This window comes from Scleropages formosus, chromosome 22 (genome assembly GCF_900964775.1).
Source record: "Scleropages formosus chromosome 22, fSclFor1.1, whole genome shotgun sequence".
NCBI classification, from domain to species: Eukaryota; Metazoa; Chordata; class Actinopteri; order Osteoglossiformes; family Osteoglossidae; genus Scleropages; species Scleropages formosus.
Genome location: NC_041827.1, coordinates 9281508 through 9304435, shown reverse-complemented (window position 1 = coordinate 9304435; position 22928 = coordinate 9281508). Strand labels below are relative to the sequence as shown.

General features: G+C 43.8%; 2 protein-coding genes and 1 pseudogene across 4 annotated transcripts; 2 read left to right on the top strand and 1 right to left on the bottom strand.

Annotated features, from left to right (window-relative positions):
- The first annotated feature begins 117 nt into the window (after positions 1 to 117).
- pan2 (poly(A) specific ribonuclease subunit PAN2) lies at positions 118 to 15228 on the top strand. Of its 2 annotated transcripts, none has more exons than XR_001964850.2 (26): positions 118 to 204; positions 1023 to 1323; positions 3113 to 3282; positions 3553 to 3673; positions 4258 to 4335; positions 4524 to 4794; positions 5005 to 5350; positions 5942 to 6038; positions 6329 to 6448; positions 6564 to 6683; positions 7339 to 7467; positions 7577 to 7776; positions 8056 to 8204; positions 8363 to 8469; positions 10480 to 10578; positions 10930 to 11012; positions 11221 to 11362; positions 11816 to 11953; positions 12264 to 12323; positions 12478 to 12568; positions 12806 to 12963; positions 13326 to 13469; positions 13694 to 13873; positions 13978 to 14071; positions 14334 to 14478; positions 14590 to 15009. XR_001964850.2 is itself a non-coding variant. In XM_018725919.2 (26 exons), the coding sequence occupies exons 2-26, from the start codon at positions 1036 to 1038 to the stop codon at positions 14619 to 14621; spliced, it is 3621 nt and encodes a 1206-aa protein (XP_018581435.1). In that variant the 5' UTR covers positions 118 to 204; positions 1023 to 1035; the 3' UTR covers positions 14622 to 15228. The 2 variants fall into 2 exon arrangements, 1 of the variants encoding a protein (XP_018581435.1); XM_018725919.2 differs by having other exon boundaries at positions 14275 to 14478; positions 14590 to 15228.
- Positions 15229 to 15304: 76 nt separating this feature from the next.
- inpp1 (inositol polyphosphate-1-phosphatase) lies at positions 15305 to 18423 on the bottom strand. Of its 2 annotated transcripts, none has more exons than XM_018725920.1 (6): positions 18219 to 18423; positions 17100 to 17343; positions 16940 to 17000; positions 16633 to 16833; positions 16272 to 16446; positions 15305 to 16183 (listed from the first exon to the last, which is right to left on the bottom strand). In XM_018725920.1, the coding sequence occupies exons 2-6, from the start codon at positions 17304 to 17306 to the stop codon at positions 15694 to 15696; spliced, it is 1134 nt and encodes a 377-aa protein (XP_018581436.1). In that variant the 5' UTR covers positions 17307 to 17343; positions 18219 to 18423; the 3' UTR covers positions 15305 to 15693. The 2 variants fall into 2 exon arrangements, with proteins under 2 accessions (XP_018581436.1, XP_018581437.1); XM_018725921.1 differs by having other exon boundaries at positions 17100 to 17308.
- Positions 18424 to 20535: 2112 nt separating this feature from the next.
- Positions 20536 to 22223, top strand: LOC108918297 (protein S100-B-like; annotated as a pseudogene).
- The last annotated feature ends 705 nt before the right edge of the window (positions 22224 to 22928 follow it).

Genomic DNA, 22928 nt, shown 5'->3' with positions numbered 1-22928 from the left:
CCGCTTAATATGGGGGCGTTACAACTGAAATGAACGCTGGGCCTAGTTCTCATTGTACATCCATGAGCCGCGAGCGGCATCTTGCGGTCAATGTGCACCATTACACATGTTCCAGCCGACCCACTTCTACCGGAAGTAGCCGCCTGTTATTTCTGTGAATGAGTACAATGCCTTCTAAAGATCTATTTTAAGGAGGTACCAAAGGTATGGAAGCTCATTCGGTTTGTTGGTAAATTCAGTCTTGAGGGTGTGACGGATTGGTTTTTCGTTCGTGCTTCGGCCGCGGTTTTCCAGCTGCTCAGTCTGTTCGGTCCGCTTTTGTTTGTGAGATTGTGTTCAGAGCAGCAGCAGAGCAAACGAAACGTCCTCTGAGGAGCGCGCGGGCACGACCGATTATCGGTACTATATATATATTTCCCCAAACAATATGATTGCAGTAGTAGTAATAATAATTAATAATAACAGTTAACTGTACGGCATTGGAGCGGTGCATGTAGCCGTGGCTCAGTCGGTGCTGGGCTGCGCGTGCCGTCGTTCGTTCTTCCTCGTCCGTCACTGCCGAGTCCCGCTATCGTCCGTCCGCGCGCATCAGCTCGTGTCTCACGGACCCGCGCCGGTGAATCAGACGTGTCCAGGTCAGGTGGAGCCGGTGGCACTGAGTGTATGAACATGATGTGCTGAACGCCGTCATAGTCGCACGAAGCAGGTCTCTTGAGTCGTCGTGACGGGAAAGAATAATTAATGACCTGAGTGGGGAAAAACTGTACAGTAACAGTTAGCAGGGACAGGAGGTGAGCCCGTGACACGTTCTTTTTTTTTTGCTGTCTCGAGGTGTAGCTAAACTTGCAGGTTTGCAGGTTAGTTGACGTGTTCAGTGTCACCACGTCCAAGTGAGTTGCATATTTGGACGGAGAGTGGGGAGGGGCTCCACTTTCAATTATAATTTTTGAATGTTGCATTTAAATTTATTTATTTTTTTTTTTTTAATTTATTTTTTTATTTTTTGTCGTCCTTCGCCCTAGCTGTCCAGTCCCCATGATGAATTTCGAGGGACTAGACCCAGGCATGGGTGACTTCTCGCCGGCGCTGCATGGCACCCTGGAGCCAGGCCTGGAGCCCCCCCTGGACCCCCGGCTTGACCCGGCTCTGCTGCAGGGTGTGGATCTGGACCCGGATGGCCTGACCGTGTCCGTGCCCGAGTCCGTGCACCTGCTCGAGGGCATGTTCTCAGAGCTGCACAGCGTCGTGGCTGAGGTGGGCATCCCCGTCACCGCAGCCCACTTCGACCTGCAGGAGGAGCTGCTGTGGATGGGCAACCACAGGGTAAGAGGACAGAGGCAGCGACTGCTGTACTTAAGTTTCTGCTGTGTGACCAGCTACTGTCTTTGCAATTTTTGGGTGGACCAGCTGATTACAGAGCAGTTATTCACGTGGACTTGTGCTCTGGAGGTTGCTGGTTCAAATCCTTCAGCCCCTGTCCCTGCTGTTTCCGTCATACCCATAACCAAAGCCCTCTGCCTGAATTGATCCAATATAGCCTTAACTGACACTTTTGTGCAAGATGAAGTTCAGGGCAGTTCTTCCTGAAGTCCACAGTCATCTCCACTGTTTTGAGCGTGTTCAGCTCCAGGTTGTTTCGACTGCGCCGGCCAGCCAGCTGTTCAACCTCCCTCCTGTATGCAGACTCGTCACCGTCCTGGATGAGGCCAATAATTGTGGTGTCATCTGCAAACTTCAGGAGCTTTACAGAGGGGTCTTTGGAGGTGCAGTCATTTGCGTACAGGGAGAAGAGTAGTGGGGAGAGCACACACCCCCGAGGAGCACCAGTGCTGATTGTGCAGGTGCTGAAAGTGAATTTCCCCAGCCTTACCAGTTGCTCTCTGTCTGTCAGGAAGTTAGTGATCCAGATGATGGTGGGCACAGAAAACTGCGTAATTTTTGTCTGAAGGAGGACTGGGATGATGGTGTTAAATACCGAACTGAAGTCCACGAATAGGATTCTTGCATAAGTCCCTGGTTTGTTGAGGTGTTGCAGGATGAGGTGCAGTCCCACGTTGACTGCATCATCCACTGACCTGTTCGCCTTGTAGGCAAACTGGAGGGGGTCCAGCAGGGGTCCAGCAAAAGTACTGGAGAGCACCACACCGAGGCAGCCATTCACGGCGCCGTCTTGGAATATAAATATAGGAAGATATCTTTTTTGAGGGGGTTCATTTACGATTATTTCTTATGAAAAATCAGTTCCTGGGTGAACAGTGTCATCTAAATGTTATTGAAGTTTTGCTTTTATGTGTGACAGTAGCACTGAAACATTTCATATATTTAAAATAATGATTGTTTTTTGCTTGTCCTTGAATTCTTTCGTTTGTAATTGATAAATGGTAGTCCAATGCAAGGTCACAGAGGTCCTGAGCAGCGTTCTCTTTAATTTGTGCACACTAATGTACTTCATCAACCATGTGCACATGGCAGCACGTTGAGCACTTAAAGCATCAGTTTTCCAAGCATAAAAATTTAAAGAAAGACAGTGTAAATTGATTTTTTTTTTTTTTTCCCCTACTGTCTATTCCTATCAGTCTAGTATACGGTCTTTCTGTTTTTTCTGATTCTTTTTACACCCTCATAATCTATATCAATGACTTACAGCATCACCACAGGGCAACCAGTTTTAGAACTTATTGACTGAACCGTATGCTGTATATCACATCAGACAGTTTAACTTCTTTCTCAACGTGGTGCACATATTTCAGTCCTGGTTAAAACTCTTGCATAAAAATTGTTTATTATACACACAACCTCTTGGAGATTAGAGAGACCACTGGTCTGGAGTCTGAATCCAAGAACTATATGCATAGTGTTTGTGTGCCTTGCAGAGTGGAAGACAATAGGCAGTGAATTAAATAGCTATTGTGAAAGTAATATAACCATGTAACCAAGTAAAAATACCATTGTACCAAATCAAAAAACTCATTATGCAAAGAAGGTACATATTCTCACGAGTTGTTGTAGCAGTATCTCATTGCATGGGACACCCATCATATGAGGGCTGAGTGTATGTTTCTTTCTTCCTTCATTGTTTACTCATTCTCTGTCCGATTTTTGGTTTTTGAAGGGCCATGCCAGTTCTTTTTTTGGGACCACCATGGGCCGCTACTCATCCTTCCAAGTACACGCTACAGATGACGTTAGGAACATTCAGAGCCTGGAAACGGGTGTGCTCTTCCTGACCAAGAACAATCTCAAGGGCCTCACTCGAGGAGGCCTTATAATGTTCGACTACCCGTGAGTTGCAGCCGTCCCTCACACATGTGGGACAAGCAGTTTTATGTGTATGGACATGAACTTGGAAGACAGATTGTCAGGAGAGAACTAGCTGTAGTTCACATGAGCCCATTATTTATCTCGATTGTTCCTGTGTTTATTTATATATTGATTTTCTGGTTCAAGTGGGGTGTACAGATTTTTCAAGGTCCAGTGCCTTTTGCTTTGTTGCCCAGCTATTGTCTAGCCTCTCCAGTAGCTGATGGTTGAGGCTGTGCTGTTGTGTTTCAGGATGGAGGAATCTGCCGACATGCATAGCTTACTTCTCACCGACAACAACACGTTGCTGATGGGAGGGCTGCAGAACTACGTGTGTGAGGTTGACCTTAATACGGTGCAGGAAACGCAGAGGGTGAGAAGGCAGCACTTTAATCAATTTGTCAAAATTAAATTTGTCTGTTTTACCCTTAATTTTAGTTAAATGAATGACCATAGAATAACAACCGTGTATCAGTACAAAATGCCTTTTGAATTTAGTACCTGTGCTTACGTCTGAAGTTCCCTCTGTAAACATGTGGATGACAGAAGTATTTAAATCTCTCCAGCTTTCATTCTCATTTTATTTGCATAGCAATTTCACTGAATTCTGGAATATCTGGGCACATGTCTATAAGTCATTTAAAAAGAACTACTCAATCATACCTGTGATAAATTGTAACCTTTTGACCCTGAGCCCTCATTCCATGTATGTGAACATATTTGCTTTTTCTGTGTATTGTCTATTTATGTGCTGTTTTGACCCCGTGCGGTCCATAAATGCAATATAATTGATATAGTACCTGTAATGCATGTTGTATGTTGGAATAAATTGTCAGTACACAAGTCTGGTGGTTTTCTTTTTTGTGTTTTTTTTTTTGAGGTTTCACATTCCTTTTGTCTTATGCTACTGTTTTGCAGTATTTCACACTTGACCGCTCTGTGTTTGTGTCTGTCCAGTTCACAGTGGAGGTCCCAGGTGTCGCTATTATGAGACAGTCCAATCGGTCTTTCTTCTGTGGACATACTTCTGGAAAGGTGAGAAATAGGTGTGTTGCGTGTCTTTTTGTCATCAAGAAAAAACCAGATTAAAAAGCAGTTTCTGTCTCATGTTGAGATATGCTGATCTTGCACATGGCATCTCTGTCTATGATGTGATCTTGTTGGCAAAGTTAATAATGTATATTTTTCCAGTTAGTTGACTTATCTGTGCATCCACTTTTCAGGTGTCACTGCGTGACCCGCGCACTTTTAAGCTGGAGCAGCAGTTTGACGCCTTTTCCGGCAGCCTCTCGGATTTTGACGTTCATGGCAACTTGCTGGTGGCGTGTGGGTTTTCCAGTCGTGGGCTAAATGGGCTGGCGTGTGACCGATTTCTCATGGTGTATGACCTGCGCATGATGCGTGCCGTCACACCACTGCAGGTCCATGTGGACCCTCTTTTCCTGCGCTTCATCCCCACCTACACCTCCCGTCTGGTCATCATCTCCCAGACAGGTATACAAGCAGAAAAGATTCTGAGTTAGATTAAAATTATTTACAATGATACCAAAAGTAAGTAAGGAAAAGCAAGAAATAGTGGTATTTAGGGCAGCATTAAGAGCCCAATCAAGCCTAATTCAATACAAATGAGTACCAGTACAGTAAGTTTAATAACAGCAATTAGTGACATTGCTCCTTTGACCTCTGTCTTTTTGTGACCCCCAGGGCAGTGCCAGTTTTGTGAGCCCACAGGCTTAGCAAACTTGGCTGATATTTTCCATGTGAACACTGTGGGCCAGTTGCTCATGAGCTTCGATGTGTCTTCTAGCAAGCAAGCCTTGGTGTTTGGGGACTCAGGGGGGTGTGTTCACCTGTGGTCGGATGCTCCTGAGGTCTCCTTCAATGGGTACTCTCGGGACACAGACTTCGCCTTGCCTTGCATGGTAGACTCAATGCCTCACTTGGACTGGAACCATGATCTGCTGCCACTGTCTCTCATACCAATGCCCCTGACCAGCACTGAGCCGCTTCTTTCCGATTGGCTGACCGCCCTGGCCAGTCCAAGCCCAAGGTATCTTGCATCTAATTTTTGCATTCATTGTGCTCAACTTTAACCCTCTGTTGTGCATTGCAGATCTTTGCTACTATACTCTAAAGAGATACTCGAAAGATATACTTATAGTGTGTAGATTTGTATACATTGTACCTATACAGTTCAAACTCTTATCTAGCAACACTGGGACCCAATTGGTGTCATCAGATTTTTGCTGGTTAATTGAGTAATACTGCCATCACCCACCTCACAAAAACATAGTTTACTCTCTGTGTGACTATCACGTGACCTAATTGCTTTTTGTCCCAGGACCTGTGCATCTGTTGAGTCTCCTAATCATTGTAGAGGGGAAAAGATGACTTTCTAGATAAGCTACATTGTATGGTTTAGATCTTAGTTTTCAATCTTTTTTAGTGATTGCAACCTTAACTGACTAGGGTGTAGAAATGCATAATGCAAAAGCTACTTGTGTTGACAATAAACAGTACTGTACATACTGAAATTCTAATTTTACTTAAACCAAAACTGTTTTGTACTTTAAACTACGTAATCAATGTTGAGGGTGAGTTGAAGGTGATATGAAGTTTCCCTCCTTGGCATCTTTTCCAGACGAGCCCCTGCTGTTGACCCTGAGATCTTGCGCACCATGAAGACAGTTGGATTCATTGGATATGCCCCCAACCCTCGTACCCGGCTGCGTAACCAAGCAAGTTAAATGTTTTTATTATTGATCTAGTAATGCACTTTTCTTCCTGTCTGTTATGCTTGATTGTGACCTGTAGGGGAAGACAAGAGTAAGTATTTCACCAAGTTTCACTAAAACATACTTTCACAGGTTTGGTCTTCAGCTACTTGAGAACTTCAGCTCAACCCCATCTGAAGTTAATTTGCCTTACTTTCCCAGATTAAAACAGTTGTGTTGAAGTTGCTTGTTCTGTGACGCTTCGTAGCAGTTGCTCTTTTATTCTTTTGATGCTCATTTCTCATGTGTTCCAGGTTCCTTATAAAGTCAAGGAAGCAGAACTAGAGTATGACAGTTATAACCAGGTACCTGAGTCTCCTCTTGGCAGAGACGAGGAGCCCCATCTCCATATGGTACCCAAGAAATACAGGAAGGTAAAATACAGGGAAAATGCGCTGGCACTTTGGTGTATTTACACACAATGTCAGAGATTTTTGGATATGCATGGCTTTTGTTGTGTTCATGTGATCTTTTTCCATTTCCCATCAGGTGACCATAAAGTACTCCAAACTGGGCCTGGAAGATTTTGACTTCAAGCACTACAATAAGACCTTGTTTGCTGGCCTGGAGCCACACATTCCCAATGCATACTGCAACTGCATGATTCAGGTACAAGTGGTAGAAAATGGTACAGGATTGATGGAATGTGGTGATTACTCTTCCTGTGTAGCTACTAAGAAGAAATTGATACAAAAAGGCCAGCACTAGCCCAGGGTATTCATGGGACTTACGTACTATAAGGACAATTTTTAAAGTGACTAATATTAGTAATTGATCAATACAGTTATGGTACAGAACAACACTGCAAGGGTAGTCTAGATATTATGATTATTGTGATAACTATAGTTACAATTAAAGGAGGTCATCTTTCTCTAAAATAGTTTTACAGACATCTGAATTATGTAAGCATTCATTTTAAGGACTTAAGTGGATTCAAAAGATGTTGCAGTGTCTGGGATAATTAACAATCGTGGAAAAACAAGCTTTCTTAATTGTGTACTATACCAAATTAAAATTGTTTCTCAATATGAGTCTAACATACTTTTACTTTGTCTATGAATGCTTATGAATAAACTTGGTTAGAACAAAGTTCAAGAGAAAAGCTATTTAAATATAATCCAGTGGCAAGATGTCAGTAAACATTCTTTTAGATTATGTAATGGATGGATCTCTCAGATGAAGTTGTGGATGGAAATTTTGACTAACCTGACATTCTTGTGTTTTTGTGCTTGCACGTTTGTGTCCTCTCTCTTCCCATCTTCAGGTGTTGTATTTCCTGGAGCCCATCCGCTGCCTGGTTCAGAATCACTTATGTCAGAAGGAGTTCTGTTTGGCCTGCGAGTTGGGTTTCCTCTTTCACATGTTGGACCTATCCAGGGGAGACCCCTGCCAGGTGTGCTTGGAGCAACCTGACACATTTCCTCAGTGTGGCACAGCTTGCACTTTGTATGACCTTCACATTCACAGATGTCCACCTTCTGCCGATGACCTCCTTTGCCTAGGCCAGTAACTTCCTCAGGGCCTTCCGGACCATCCCAGAGGCATCTGCGCTGGGGCTGATCCTGGCAGATTCAGACGAACAGACCGGCAAGGCGAGACTGGGCCGCCTGATTCAGAGTTGGAACCGCTTCATCCTGACTCAGCTGCACCAGGAGACACAGGAACAGGAAGGGCCACAGGCCTACCGAGGGCTCAGCAGCAGGCAAGAACAGGGGAATGTCTGGATGTGGGTACAGCCTTGACCTGTGTACTGCAGGGCGGCTGAAAATGCAGACCACAGGAGGGTGCATCAGCACACTTCAGCTAGACACACACTTTACGCTGCTGAAATGTATGTAGCTCTGCTTAGTTTTGGATGTTTCAAAGGGGAGGGACTGTTTCTTTCTCAGCGTGAGCAGCAGACTTTTTGTGTATGTTTGGATAAAAAAAAAAAAAAACCACTTAGTGAAGGTGGTGTGGTGGTACCTGGTCTTTGCTGCAGTTCCTTTGGGTCCTCAGGGGAGTCTGTGATTGGCCGACTGTTTGGATGTGAGGTGGAGAACAGCAGCATGTGCCGCTGCAGCAAGGAGACTGTGCGCTCTTCCCTCACGCTGCTCTTTACCCTGCATTATCCTGAGCAGAGCATGATGGGTAAGTAGCCACCTACCAACACACTTCATCAGTCCATTCATTCATTCATTCATTCATTCGTACTCATACATGTTCTGGTAGGATAATTGTGTTCAGATAACAGGGGTGAAGTCATTATAAAGATTTTTTCCATTTGATGTTTTTCTTTACTGTTTCAGATAAAATGATAAAGGAGTATGACTTTGCAGAGATACTGAAGAAAAGCATTTGCTTGGAACAGAACACACAAGCGTGGTGTGAGAAATGTGAGAAGTACCAGCCCACAGTGAGTATAAGCAGCTTGTTGATCACACCAGAATCAAGAGGAGCGACCGGCCTCATTTACTCAGTGTGACACAGTTCACTCTTTGTCTGACTTTCACGTAACCTAATTGCTTTCTCTCCCAGGACCTGTACATCTGTCAGATCTTCTAATCATTGTAGAGGGAAAAGGATGGTTTTCTAAATAAGCCACGTTGTATGGTTTAGAGCTTAGTTTTCAGTCATTTTTAGTGATTGCAACCTTAAGTCATATTCTATTCTTTGACACCCCTAGTCAGTTCTTTATTGAAGCAGTTTCCCCAAGAACACTTAGTAGTTAATAATCTATTCTAGTGTTCAGGGGGAATTTAAGCATGCAATATAAAGTAAAATACACAAGGCACTGGATTTCACTAGGGTGCTGGAGGGTTCGTGGGAGTTTGCCCAACCAGTCCATATGTGTTTTGTGGACCTGGAGAAGGCATTCGACCGTGTCCCTCGTGGCATCCTGTGGGGGGTACTTCGGGATTATGGGGTTCGGGGCTCGTTGCTGCGGGCTGTTCGTTCCCTGTATGACCGGAGCAGGAGCTTGGTTCGCATTGCCGGCAGTAAGTCAGACCTTTTCCCGGTGCATGTTGGACTCCGCCAGGGCTGCCCTTTGTCACCGATTCTGTTCATTATCTTTATGGACAGAATTTCTAGGCGCAGTCAGGGAACGGAGGGTGTCTGCTTTGGTGGCCGCGAGATCTCGTCTCTGCTTTTTGCGGACGATGTGGTCCTGTTGGCTTCATCAAGTCAAGACTTGCAGCGTGCACTGGGGAGGTTTGCAGCCGAGTGCGAAGCGGCGGGGATGAGAATCAGCACCTCCAAATCCGAGGCCATGGTTCTCAGTCGGAAAAAGGTGGATTGCCCCCTCCGGGTTAGGGGGGAGTTGCTCCCTCAAGTGGAGGAGTTTAAGTATCTCGGGGTCTTGTTCACGAGTGAGGGGAAAAATGGAGCGGCAGGTTGACAGGCGGATCGGTGCGGCGTCCGCAGTAATGCGGTCATTGTACCGGTCTGTTGTGGTGAAGAGGGAGCTGAGTCGTAAGGCGAAGCTCTCAATTTACCGGTCGATCTACGTTCCTACCCTCACCTATGGTCATGAACTCTGGATCATGACCGAAAGAATGAGATCGCGGATACAAGCGGCAGAAATGAGTTTCCTCCGCAGAGTGGCTGGGCGCACCCTTAGGGATAGGGTGAGGAGCTCAGTCACCCGGGAGGAGCTCGGAGTAGAGCCGCTGCTCCTCCGCATCGAGAGGAGCCAGTTGAGGTGGCTCGGGCATCTGTTCCGGATGCCTCCTGGACGCCTCCCTGGAGAGGTGTTCCGGGCTTGTCCCACTGGGAGGAGGCCTCGGGGCAGACCCAGGACACGTTGGAGAGACTATGTCTCCCGGCTGGCCTGGGAACGCCTTGGGGTTCCCCCAGAGGAACTGGAGGAGGTGTGCGGGGAGAGGGAAGTCTGGAGTACTCTGCTCGGACTGCTGCCCCCGCGACCCGGCCCCGGATAAAGCGGAGGAAGATGGATGGATGGATGGCACTGGATTTTCATTCAGAGATCTGTCTTCACAGCTACTGTCCTTATTTGGAAGTATATAACTGAGCCTGGTCATCAGAGTGTACTTAGCCTTCACACCTCAGTAGTGTCTGTCGTTTTGGGGCAATTAAAGTGTTTATAAAATGTCTGCTTCTTTGACTGTGACACTGCTAGATAGCAAAAAGTATAAATTTTGTATATGGCTGTGCTGTGCCATACCATGTAGACAAGTCATTCTAGTGAGGGGTATGGTTGATCTAGCGCTATACTTCAATATCATTACTCATTTACAGCAATGTGCTTTGGGCAGTAGTTGCTCAGTTTTCTTTCTCCCATGTTTTGAAGATGAACTGTTAGTGTGCTTCATGAAAGTAGCATGCCTTGTTTTTTCTTGGTACACTGGCAGCTGGTGTTAGACAAAGGGCAGTTCAAATTCTTGTGTTTCTTGCCTGTTCTTAGGTGCAAACCCGTAACATCCGCTGCCTCCCAGATGTGCTGGTCATCAACTGTGAGGTGAACAGTGTTAAGGAGGCTGAGTTCTGGAAGGCCCAGGCAGAGGTGAGGAACTTATCTGAACATAAGCATGTATACTCACTAATCAGTATAGAATTTGTTTAAAGTTGCATATTTTTACATTTTTGTTAAAGCAACTGTATTTTATTAGTATGATATGGCTGTACTTTCACCCATGTAGCAGTGTTCTTGTGGTGTGTGGGTCTTAAGTTATATACCACCCAACTGAGGCTTTGGAATCATAGTGCTTATCTTATAGCCATTCTGCTTTTCCAGTTAGTTGATCATAAGAACTAAATGTAAAAGCTGAAAATGGATTGCGTCTGTGGTTTAATGGGTGCCTCATTCATCTTCATCTTGGTTAAATGTAATCCTGTCATTTTCTGTGATTGACAGTATGCTTTCAATAAGGCTCTTAGAAAGGAAGAGATGGAACCACCAAAGCCAAAGGAGTCCACTCCCAGCGAGTGGTGTGTGGAGTACGGTTGCTTTCTTTTATACTTGGGCGGGATTGAGGCAGATGTGCATTTGGACTGCAATATTTACTGTTCTTACACATATTCCTTTTTACTGAGCATTAGTGAATTGGAAATGAACATATATGGCTGTGTCTGTGTTGGTGTTGATGTCTGCACCCCCATTGCTCTTTGTCTTGTTGTTTCCGATTTGTTTGCATTTCCTCTACAGGGATGAGCTGTGTAGTGCAAAAGGATTCAGCTTTGGCACTAGTATTGAGGACTTGAGGCACATGTGGATCCCCCTGAGCCTGAAGATGTCCATCAGCAAGAGCCAGGGCCTGGAGGTCTCCAACTGGAAGGAGACCGATGAGGTCAGCAGGGCAGAGGAACTTGCCCAGAGGTTTGGAAAACAGTGGACAGAAGACAGGTGGGATAGATTTAGCTGTCAGTGGTATTATATATATGGTAATGCAAAAGAGAACAGATGGAAAGCTGAAGTGACAAAAATAAGGGTTTGGGACCAGTGAAAGACCACTGCTGTATCCTGGTAAGATTAAACCTCCCACCTCTGTCTGGGAAAACATCTTTGACAAAATTAACTGGGTTTTTTGTGAGTCATTTCAGTTAAATTCCATTTTCCTTTATTCAGTTGTTGCAATTTACCAGGTTAAACCCAGAATGTCTTTGCTTAAACATAACATCAACTTATATTAATATCAGTTTAAATGCTGGAAGCAGACAGCAGTGTCATCTGTGAAGTGCAGTGGGATTCTAGGTTGAAAGAATGGATGCCACACAAGAATTATTTTTGTGTGACCTGACAGCTGAGCCCCACTGAGGAGACTGCAGGTGCTGTCATCTATGATCTGGTAGCAACGGTGTCACATCTGCTGGATTCTCGCACAGGTGGTAACTTAGTGGCCCATATCAAGGTGGGAGAGACATACCATCAGAGAAAAGAGGTGAGTCTGAGGTTGGCATGAGCCATACGAGTGGCCACCAAAATGTCAGATTGAAAGATTACACAAGTGTTAATTTTACTGAGTTAAGATTACTGTGGTGCCATGAGCCTCATTAGTTAAATTAATTCATATTCTGCTTGGTCACAGTATAATTCGACATTTTGTTTTTACGTCACTGCAGAGCTAGAAGTTATTTTCCAGTTAAATTGAGAAGTAATAATGTAGTTCTTTTGAAACTTTTATGCCGCCAATACTTGACTCCTCATCATGGTATGCTCTCCTTAGAAATATGTCAATGCATTGGTTTCAGGGAGTGACGCACCAACAGTGGTATTTGTTCAACGACTTCCTGATTGAGCCCATTGACAAGGTATGCTGTCTTGTCTGCATAATTTGTACTATGGTCCAAAGAAATTTACTGTATGTAAGTGAAAAATAACTTATTGCCTTATCGTTACTCAAAAAGAACAAAAAAACTTAAAAAATGTTAATTGTGATGGTAGAAAATTCTTTGTCCGTTTTAGGCTGAAGCAGCTCAGTTTGATGTTAACTGGAAGGTTCCTGCCATATTGTACTATGCCAAGAGGAATTACCACTCCAAATACGACTTGCGCAGTAAGACTCTAGTTTTATTTTTGCTGCCCTTATGTCCTTGTCGTTAGCTGGCTCCAGTGGCGTAAGTAACCTTTCATTCAGAAGTGCCTTCATGCTCTCTGTCATACTGCAGATATTGAAGGCCATCACTGAGTGCATAGGCACTACCAGCTCCAGTCTGGGCTATGCCAACTGAGACCACCACAGTGGCATTTCCTCCATGTCTCAAGCTCTCCTGTCCTGTTATGCCCATCCTAGTTAAGAATCCAATTGAGGCCAGCGTCCTGTTGGCAGAAGCCTCATTGGCACGGAAGCAGAGGAAGAGTCATGCCACTTTCATTCCGCTCATGGTCAGCGAGATGCCTCAGGCTGGGGACCTGGTGGGGTTGGATGCTGAATTTGTCACTCTCAACCAGGTCTGTGGATGTGTTCCTTTTCTACTGGGCTGTAAATTTTGATGTGTAGGTGCTCTGCTTGTCAACATGCAAGTTTACAAAACGGCTGTGCGTGTCTGGAAGTGCACCCGTGTTGGATTATGTGAGACTATGTATGTGTAATTGTGGATATTTTTTTTTTTTTTTTTTTTTTTTTTTTTAATTTCAAAAATCAAAGGAAAAAAGCTTTTAAATATCTAGATGTCAAACTTAAATCTTTACTGAAAGTCTTTTTAAGATGCCTAGATGGCCTAGTTGCATAGTAAACAGTTCTGTGTTCGTAGAAATGACAGAGCTCTACCTTTAAAATGCTGATTAATTCAGATTGTTTCTATGGTTCACAGGAAGAAGCAGAACTGCACAGTGATGGCACAAAGTCCACCATAAAGCCTAGTCAGATGTCCGTAGCTCGCATCACCTGTGTGCGTGGCCAGGGGCCCAACGAGGGGGTGCCTTTCATTGATGATTACATCTCCACACAGGAACAGGTAAAGTACACACTACTTGCCTGTGGTAATAGCTTTCCAAGGTGCAAAATTCACAACATATAAGGAAGTAGGTTTTTTAAATAAACATACACATCTTACTGAACAGCTTTCATAGTGTTGGAGAGCCTGTACCATCTCTTTAAGCAAAGAAATATAGAATTTCTGCAGTTGTCTGTTTGATCTTGTGTCCTGTGATACACATGGGTCCACTGTCTGTATTATAGGTAGTGGATTACTTGACGCAGTACTCGGGCATCAAGCCAGGAGATCTGGATGCCAAGATCTCCTCAAAGCACTTGACTACACTCAAGTCAACATACCTCAAACTGCGCTTTCTCATTGACACTGGTGTGCGATTTGTGGGCCACGGGCTACAGAAAGACTTCCGTGTCATCAACTTATTTGTATGTTTGGAGCATGCTGATTAGCTGGACAACTTTTTTTGAATAACCTTATATGCATCTATGCATGTGTTACTACTCAGTGCTGTTCTTAATGTCTGGTGTAGGTACTGAAGGACCAAGTTATTGACACAGTCCATCTGTTTCACATGCCTCGGAAGAGAATGATCTCCCTACGGTTTCTTGCTTGGTACTTTCTTGGTTAGTATTATTTCTTCTGTAAATTTCAAGATTCATCCTGAGTTGAATAATCACTCGTAATTAGAAACATTATTTAATATCTGAAATTTGAATCCAGTACTTTTTACAGAATGGAGTTGTCAGTGTTGGTTTTAACCGTACACGGGTGGAAGTAACATGCTGTTGAGCTCAAGCTTGAAAGTGAAAGTCACAAATTTCTGTAGACCTGAAGATCCAGAGCGAGACCCATGACAGCATAGAGGATGCACGTACTGCCTTGCAGCTGTACAGAAAGTACCTGGAGTTAACCCGTGGTGGTGGGGCAGACGAAGCGCACAAGATGCTGAAGGGGTTGTATGAGAAGGGCCGGAAACTGGACTGGAAGGTCCCTGACGGTGACGGTGGAGAGGGTCAGAGTAGCCCAAAGAGTGAGTAGTTGCTGTGTTTTTTTTTTTTTTTTTTCTTTTTTCCCATCCACCCCTCCATGTTTGTTGCTGATAAACTTATATAAAATTCTTTTTTTCTCCCACCTCATACAGGTGCTGATGTATTTCCTGTGATGGGATTGTAAAATGTAAAGAAGCTAGAGGAGACTGTTTTTCCAGTGACTCCTAATTTGCCATTTAAAAGAGTTTCCTCCTTACCCACTCTGCAACTGAGCATGAATTCCAACAGGATATGCAGGCTGTCAACTGACATATCCTAAAGAGGATAACTACAGCTGACAGCAACAAACTCTAATCGAGCCTTTAGGAGTTCTGGGGGTAAAATGTGAGTTTTAAGGTCACATACACAGAAGGCTCGCTCTCCTTAGCCAGCACTTGGCTTTTACTGGGCGTAGCAGACATTCAAACTAATACATGTAAGCCTTTGGAGACAAATTCATGCCTTTCTCTCCACAGCACATGTACTGTGTTCATAAGTGAACACCTGCCAGTGTTAACCAGCATTCCTTTCCCCCTCTTTTAGCCAGGAATTTGAAATACCCTTTAAATGAAATATGTAAATGAACTGGATTTGTACAGCATGAATTTTTGATTTAAGTCTTTTGTATTTGAACTTCTGGTGTATACATTTTGTGCAATGCAAAGCAACAAATTAAACAGTTGTATTTATGTGTTGTGAATTTTTGATAGACTTTGCTATCCAAACTAAGACCTAACCTTTGAAGTTGTAACCAAAAGAACTCTTAATTCCATATAATCACAGTAGTTGTGATTTTATGGAATTTATTAAAAAAAACTGCACCTGAAAAAACACTATACTATGCCAATGAGCTTGGTAACAAGATGACAAAAAAAAAAAAAACAAAACCTGTTCTATAAATAATTTTTGTGAGGTCTTTGTACTTCTGACATGTAAGGGTTCTTTGTCAGGCTTACCAAAACACTGGATGCAGAGCTGTTTTACATATTTCCATTTAAATTCAAAAGAACCCTTGCAGATGTGAGGGAGTTTGCATGATTACCACAACCCAAATATAGGAATTCACCTGGAAATTCTTTGAATTATCCAGCTTCAGTATTTTACCGCACTATACAACATTTTTATGTACTAGACATTTGTATTCTAAAGTCAACTCCACAACACTAATCTTGTGAACTGTCAGGCAGTTCTATGCAGAGTCTCTGTTGATTTAGCATTTATAGCTTGCCTAAAAGTGCTCCAATTACTGTCTTTAGCTTATTATTATCCAGGTATGCAATCAGTCCACCATGATTAGCCCAACGCTCAGCTCCCTGACTCCCTGGCCTTGCTTGGTGGTAGGTCAGTTCTCTTGGACTCTCATCTTTCTCAAAAGAGAGGAGAGACTCCTTAAGATCGATGACCCCTCCACCCATTGCTCTCAGCAATGCATGTGAGGCACAGGAATCCCATTTGAAGGTACTTCCTTCAGAAAGAACGTACACATCTGCCAGATTGAGGATCACGCACAGAGTTTTGTAGCCAGCTCCAGCTGCATAGATGAACCTCCCGCCACAAAGGGGTGTCAGGGCGTCTTTTACCACCTGCTTCTCACTGGAACTCAAGACTATGGAGAGGCTTTCTTCTGCCGTGTGACAGATTGGCTTGGGTATTGAGAATGCATTAATGCTGCCACAAGACACTCCCCAGAAGTGCTGGCCTTTCCAGCTGCAACAAAATGTTTTAAGAATTAGGTAACTGACCCTATTTTCTTATGCTTAAACATGTAATTTTATATTCCCCTCTCCAATCTCACCTTTGGCTTACAAGATCTCTTTCAGCAAAAGGTTGGTTAATGACTCCGATGACAGGCTCCCCAGTGGCACGCAAATAGGCCCCAATGAGGACCAGGGCACACTGTAGACCAGATGGACAGATCTCCCCTTCTGCAACCACCTCCACCTGCCCTTTAATGTATTGGCTGGTGGCATCTGTGGAACAATGTAAGCAACTGAGTTTTTGAGGCAAGAATACTGTTGTATTTTGTGAGTCTGAGCACAATTCTCCCAGCCTGCTAAATAAGCTTTCCCATTTCCACATGGCTACAGCCCCACCAGGCTTTCTTGAATATAGACCTCTGCGAAGTGGTGTCAAGAATTGTACAATGATACTTTTACCAATGGGATCGATCCAAAGGGCCAGATCACTTGGGTGTAAGGGCAGCTCCAAGCTTTCTGCCATTTCATCTGTGAGCTGAAGGTCCTGATGGATTGCTGCAGCCAGGAGGCTGGCTGCTTTGTGGTTTCCATCCAGCACTGTGGCCAGCATTGTTGCCGTCTCTTCCTCAAGAGCACACACTGTCACCAGCACGCTTTCTCCTGGAATAAAAACACTACGTGGCTAATAAGTCTACGAAATAATCATAGCCACCAACTCATCTGGAATGTTAGTTGAGTGTTCACCCATGCTTAAGCAATGACTCACCTAGTCCATTATCAAACTTGTTGGACTCCTCTCCATGGATAAAGCCTTTAAGTTCAGGAAACTAGGCACAGATATGAACATGATTATACTAAGACAATAAGACTATCAGCAGTTCACAACAGCTCAGGAGCAGCAATACACATTAAGGTATTTTCCTGACCTGTACACAAACATCGTGTCTGATCATTTCCTGGATCACGACATCTGCAAGCGTCTTGAAGTCCCGAACGAACTTCTTGTTCTTGTCCTCTCCTGTCTTCTCCTGCACGAGCAGCTCAAACAGCGGTGTCTCCTGCCTGCAGATGCGAGCGACGTTGGCTGCCTTTTCCGACACGCGCAGAAGCAATCTCAGTAGCTGCTGGGCCATGCCTTCGACAAGACGGAGAGAGAGGAAGTCGGTCCAGCTGCCAAGAGAGAAGGGGGCCTATTTATAATGAATGTTTGACCTCCTTAAACTGGCAGCCTAATTAAAGAGTGTCAGCGAAGCAGGACATCACAAGCGCACAATGGCACAGCTGGCAGCTCCACTCACCACCATCCCCTCCAGAGAGGCACAAAGCACCTTCAGCCAGCTGCCAGATCAAAATGATGCCCATGAACTCAATATTATCTTCTAGATACCGGTTTTGTCACACTTTTGTACGGGCTAAAAGGTGAAGAGCGAAGCGTGTTCACGGCAGTACCTGTACCATCTTCACGAGGTGGGAGGAGGAGGAAGGCGCTCGGTGAGTTAGAAAAGAGCGGAGACATGATAGTGTAAGTTTCAGAAGAATCTGACGTATATAATATACAAATAATGCTAGGTTAGCCATGGAAAAGGAAAAAAAAAGTTGAATTTTTATATAGTCAGAGGAGGCAAACTAGTTGCTCTGTTGAAAAGTGCTAGAGTAGAGAAATTAATTAACGAACGCGTAAGTTAGGTAACCTAGGTCCTAGGTGAGAGAAAAAAAAAAACACATTATTCACGAAAAGACTAAATAAAAAAAAACTACCAAAAACTTCGTGTGCACCTGAATCGAAATAAAAATATGCCATGGGATGGCGAGAACTCGGAGAAGTGAAACTTGAAAGTAAACACCGATGCATCATGATGAACAGAAACGTTCATTTCGCAACGAAAACGCCCGTTTTTTTTAATACTTCTTCGCATGCAGTGTTTCCCCCCCCCCCCCCACTTCAGACAGGTACTATGACGAGCACGAGTGCTGGCAGAAACAGAGCTCAGCGGCGCCTTCCTTTGCTCGCGGCATTGATTTGAGAGTCGATGACTGATCTTTACCTTCGATTCAGCGCTGATGGCCTCGCGCGCGCTTTTCTTCTCCAACTTCGTGCATCGATTCTCCCAGCTGCTCTCGTTCTGCGAGCGATGGAGCGCGGAGGTGTGTGTGTGTGTGTGTGTGTGTGTGTGTGACGATGTGTGTTACAGACAGTGACCACACAGGCTCCGACTCCTCACACATCTCACTGCTTAGTTTCTGCGCACAGCGCAGAGCACCTCCCCGTCTTGTTCAGTCCAGTTCCCGGGAGGAAGGAATCCCACCGCTGTAGCACCTTTGAAAAAAGAAAAAGATTTTAATCTCAGTAATGAAAGGTGTACTCACTGGTTGCATTCGATCCTACTGTGGGCCCTGTTTCTTAATGTAGCACATCTAAGCTGTTAGTTTTTACTTTTACATAGGAGCAAATACCCTGCTTGTCAGCTTGGAAATAATGCAATATTGAGATGCGATACCGTTTTGAACCATTTTACATTTAAGTGATATTGCACAGGGGTGTGCTCGCTTCTGTTGTATACTGTGTCCGTGAGTGACGCAGAGAGTGTGTTCCACTGATGTATGGATGAGTGACCCAGTGTAAGTAGTGTATCTAGCCGTGTAAGTCACCGCGGTGAATAAGGTGTGTGGGCTGGTAACACTGCATAGAGTTCACTGGAAGTCATGTTGGAGAAAAGTATCTGCTAAATAAATAAACGTATTGTAAGTGTGCACCATGTTGAGCTGCTGCATGTGAATTTCCATCCAGGGATCAACAAAGTGCAAGGTTAGACATGCATTTAATGAAAGAGAAGGATTACGTTTATTCATTTAGCTGATACTTTTTTCCAAAGCACACACACTGGCTAAAAGTGCTTGTCCTGAGCAGGGTTGCGGCAAGCCAGAGCCTAACCCGGCAACGCAGGGTACAAGGCCAGAGGGGAGGGGATGCACCCAGGACAGGACACCCATCTGTGTCAAGGCACCCTAAGCAGGATTCGAACCGCAGACCCACCAGAGAGCGGGACCCAGCCAAACCCACTGCGCTACCCTTCTCCAAAGCCGCTTACAATTCCAATTTACACAGCTGGAGGTAGGATTCAAGCCTGCAACCTTTGGATCCAAAGGCAGCACCCTAACCGCTACGATAGCAGCTGCACAGGAAGAAACAATAAGAAGAAGGAGGTATTTTAGATTATGACCTAAGATGACCATGGGGAACAGTACATGATGGAGACAGGAAAGCTGGGATGAATCAGTGTTCAGAGAGAGGTGGAGAGCGGTAGCGCAAGGTAAGCCACAGAAAGTGGTTCATCAGCAGCCCTTGAAAAGTTTGCTTTTTGGTCTGTTGTACACGTGGAACTCTTCCTCCAATTTTATTTCTGTAAATTGTGCATTATATTTTGCGTTGGAGGTCCGCCGCTGCAGTTCGTCGCCTTTCGGGTACTGTGGAGTGGGAGAGACTCTGTCGATCGATTAATCGCGTCTGTTTGCTTTGGTTGCCTCATTGTTGGAATAGTTTAGATTAGGAATCTCCGACCATTAAACAGCGTGGAAGCCTTCGAACCTGTTCATTGTGCGTTATATTTGCGTTGGCGGTTCATCGCTGCAGTTCGTCGTGTTTCAGGTAATTTATTGTTGCTACCGCGTTTTTCCCGACACGCATTCGTGTAATTGTGCGGATACATAGAAGAAGCAATCAGTTGTGTGTTGTGTAGTTGTCGGTGGTATTTACTAATTTGTTTAATTATATTTGCTGTTTCTCAGGACGCATGAAAAGCGAAACAATTGTGTCTGCACTGTGGAGTGGGCGTGACTCCGTCGATCGATTAATCGCGTCTGTTTGTTTTGGTTGCCACGTTGGAGTAGTTTCGTTTCGGAATCCCCGCCCCCCCTAAACAGCGCAGCCTAGCTGACAGCAGCTGTTTATGTTAAAAACGTGCAGTCTTGCATTAATAACAGTAACAATAGTACTACGCTTCTTTATTTTAATATAGAATTTTTGTGAAAACAGATGCTTATAATTATACTCACCTCTGTCTATTTTTCAGTTAGAATGTTTTTTTTTCATCATTTATCATTTATTAGCATTTTTATTATGGATTTTATTGTCATTAACATCATAACTCAAGGTAAAGGAATGTTTTTCTCAGTTAGAATGTGAGAACCTTCCTTGTTGAATATAAAACTGTACTGAATAGAAAAATGTGTATTCAGAAAGTATGTGCATTTTAGGTTACATCTCATCTGTTTGCCCACAGGAATGTGGACCTTATCTTTGCTTGTAGAAGATCTATTGGTAGTTTATGATGTGCTTGACAGGATTATTTGTTTTAGGGGACCATGTCAGATCTGGAGGTGGCTATTGTTTCTATCATCAAAGTTTTCAACAAATACAGCGCCGACAAGCGCAACCTGTGTAAGGCTAAGCTGAAAGAGCTCATCAACAACGAGATGAGCCAAATTATTGGGGTGAGAGGCTCCACTGTCTCCCATGCTTTGATACAAGATTAGCCAGTTAGATGTACAGTAAATCAGAGTGCAATGGTATCACTATTACAAACAATTTAAAAATTACCAGTGTCATCTGAATCAAACAGCAAGAACTGTAAAAAAAACCTGTAGGGGAAACTGTCACTGTTCTTATGATTTATTTGCATGGGTTCTACGATTCACCATATCAATATTTCTATTCATGGGGTAATACTGTTTTGAGTTCTTGATAAATACACACACACACACACACACACACTTTCTGAACCGCTTGTCCCACACAGGGTTGCGGGGAGCCGGAGCCTAACTCGGGAACTCAGGGCGTAAGGCCGGAGGGGGAGGGGACACACCCAGGATGGGACGCCAGTCCATCGCAAGGCACCCCAAGTGGGACTCGAACCCCAGACCCACTGGAGAGCAGGACCCGGTCCAACCCACTGCGCCACCACGCCCCCGACTTGATAAATAGAGATGGGTATTTTAGTTTAGTTTTTTAGGATAAATACTTTGATCAAGGGGGTGTGGTGGCGCAGTGGGTTGGACCAGGTCCTGCTCTTCGGTGGGTCTGGGGTTCGAGTCCCGCTTGGGGTGCCTTGCGACGGACTGGCGTCCCGTCCTGGGTGTGTCCCCTCCCTCTCTGGCCTTACGCCCTGTGTTACCGGGTAGGCTCCGGTTCCCTGCGACCCTGTATGGGACAAGCGGTTCTGAAAATGTGTGTGTGTGTGTGTGTGTGTGTGTGTGTGTACTTTGATCAAGGGCCCTACTGTGGTATTGGAGTGAAGTCGGAAGCAATCTCATGCACACTGAAGGTCTAAATGCTTAATCGCTATACTACCTGCTGTGTGTAATACCCCTTTAATTTTTCTGAGTCTTTCATATAGATGTGCTATTTAAATCTTGACCTCAGTTTAGGTAATGTTTCTATGAAGCATGCATTATATAAGATTTTTGTTGAGCATATGACCTCTTGTTCCCAATTTTTTTTAAAAAAATCTGTATTGGTTCAGTATTTTCAGACTGCAATATATTCAGTGCTTATGTGTTGAAAACTAACTACATTGTTACTGTTTAATTGTTGTGCTATACAGTACTTTCATTTAATTACTCTATCCTTGGTGTATTTTCTACCCAGCCTGCCTATTAAGAGCCTGTACTGTAAGTTCTTTTGGAAAAAGGTGTTTTATAAAATGTAAATTATTTTTATTTTATTCATGTAACTTATTGTTTTCATTATTTTTTTAAAATACAGAGTAGAATTTTTAGTAATTTAAACTCCATCAGTATGCTTTCATTTTAAACAATCCTTTGAATCATAACTAAAGGTTGATGTAGACTCTTTGTTGAATGTCATCTCTTTTTATCTGTGAACATTTCTCTGCTCTCCCATAGAAAATACAAGATAATGACATGCTGAATCAATTATTCTCAGACCTTGATCAGAATAGAGAAAGGCAAATAAAGTTCCAAGAATTCATGCAATGATTGCCATGGTGACAGCAATATATCATAACCTTCGTTTCACAGAAAATCACAATTAGAGGAAGTCATGGGCAAACTAATATGTACTGGTTTTACATTTATACACAATAAATACCAATTTTACTATAATTTCTGGTATAAAGTCATAATATCGGGGACCCTGAATTTGGTTCATTAGCTCATGTAAGGACTAACGGCAACATTAGCCAGGATTTCTTTGCTGGCATAGGTGTCAAGCCCTCTTCAGCTACCTAATTATCCCCACAGGATTTCAGTAAAATAAGGCGTCTGACAAATGCTATGTAATTGGAACAAAGGGTTAGTTGTTCTATGATCTTGCTTCTTTAATTAGCCTGTAGAATATCTTATTTTGTATGTAGTATATCTACTGTTTTCAAGAAGATCCTACAGAAAATCAATGCTTCTGTTTAATTTATTTCTATAAACTAGAGCAGTCCATTTAATTGATGTTTGATGACTATACAGCTCCTGTAGAACACATTTAGGAAACATTTTTGATTTAACTTGCAATCTGAAATTGCAGCCACATGGAGGACATTAATGGAATTCAACTAATAAATGAGTTTCTTTTCTTCATGCTCGCTCTTTGTCTGTTTCCTTTGTTTAATTAAGGTGTTGTGTCTTCGGTGAAGGAGTGTGTGCTGTGGCTCCTACTGTTGTTTCAGGATGACAAGATGGTCAAATTTTACTTCTAAGAGGGTAGTTAAATGACCTTCATCCAGGAATCCTACTGCCTGGGGCAC

Excerpts from the sequence above, each read along its gene's own strand:
- pan2 (XM_018725919.2), top strand. The coding sequence starts at position 1,036 with ATGATGAATTTCGAGGGACTAGACCCAGGCATGGGTGACTTCTCGCCG. Across the intron at positions 6,039-6,328 it reads GTACCCGGCTGCGTAACCAA|GTTCCTTATAAAGTCAAGGA; the intron begins GCAAGTTAAATG and ends CATGTGTTCCAG. Across the intron at positions 10,579-10,929 it reads TCTGGAAGGCCCAGGCAGAG|TATGCTTTCAATAAGGCTCT; the intron begins GTGAGGAACTTA and ends TGTGATTGACAG.
- inpp1 (XM_018725920.1), bottom strand. The coding sequence starts at position 17,306 with ATGGCCCAGCAGCTACTGAGATTGCTTCTGCGCGTGTCGGAAAAGGCA. Across the intron at positions 17,001-17,099 it reads GACACGATGTTTGTGTACAG|TTTCCTGAACTTAAAGGCTT; the intron begins GTCAGGAAAATA and ends ATCTGTGCCTAG. Across the intron at positions 16,447-16,632 it reads CCTTTGGATCGATCCCATTG|ATGCCACCAGCCAATACATT; the intron begins GTAAAAGTATCA and ends ATTGTTCCACAG.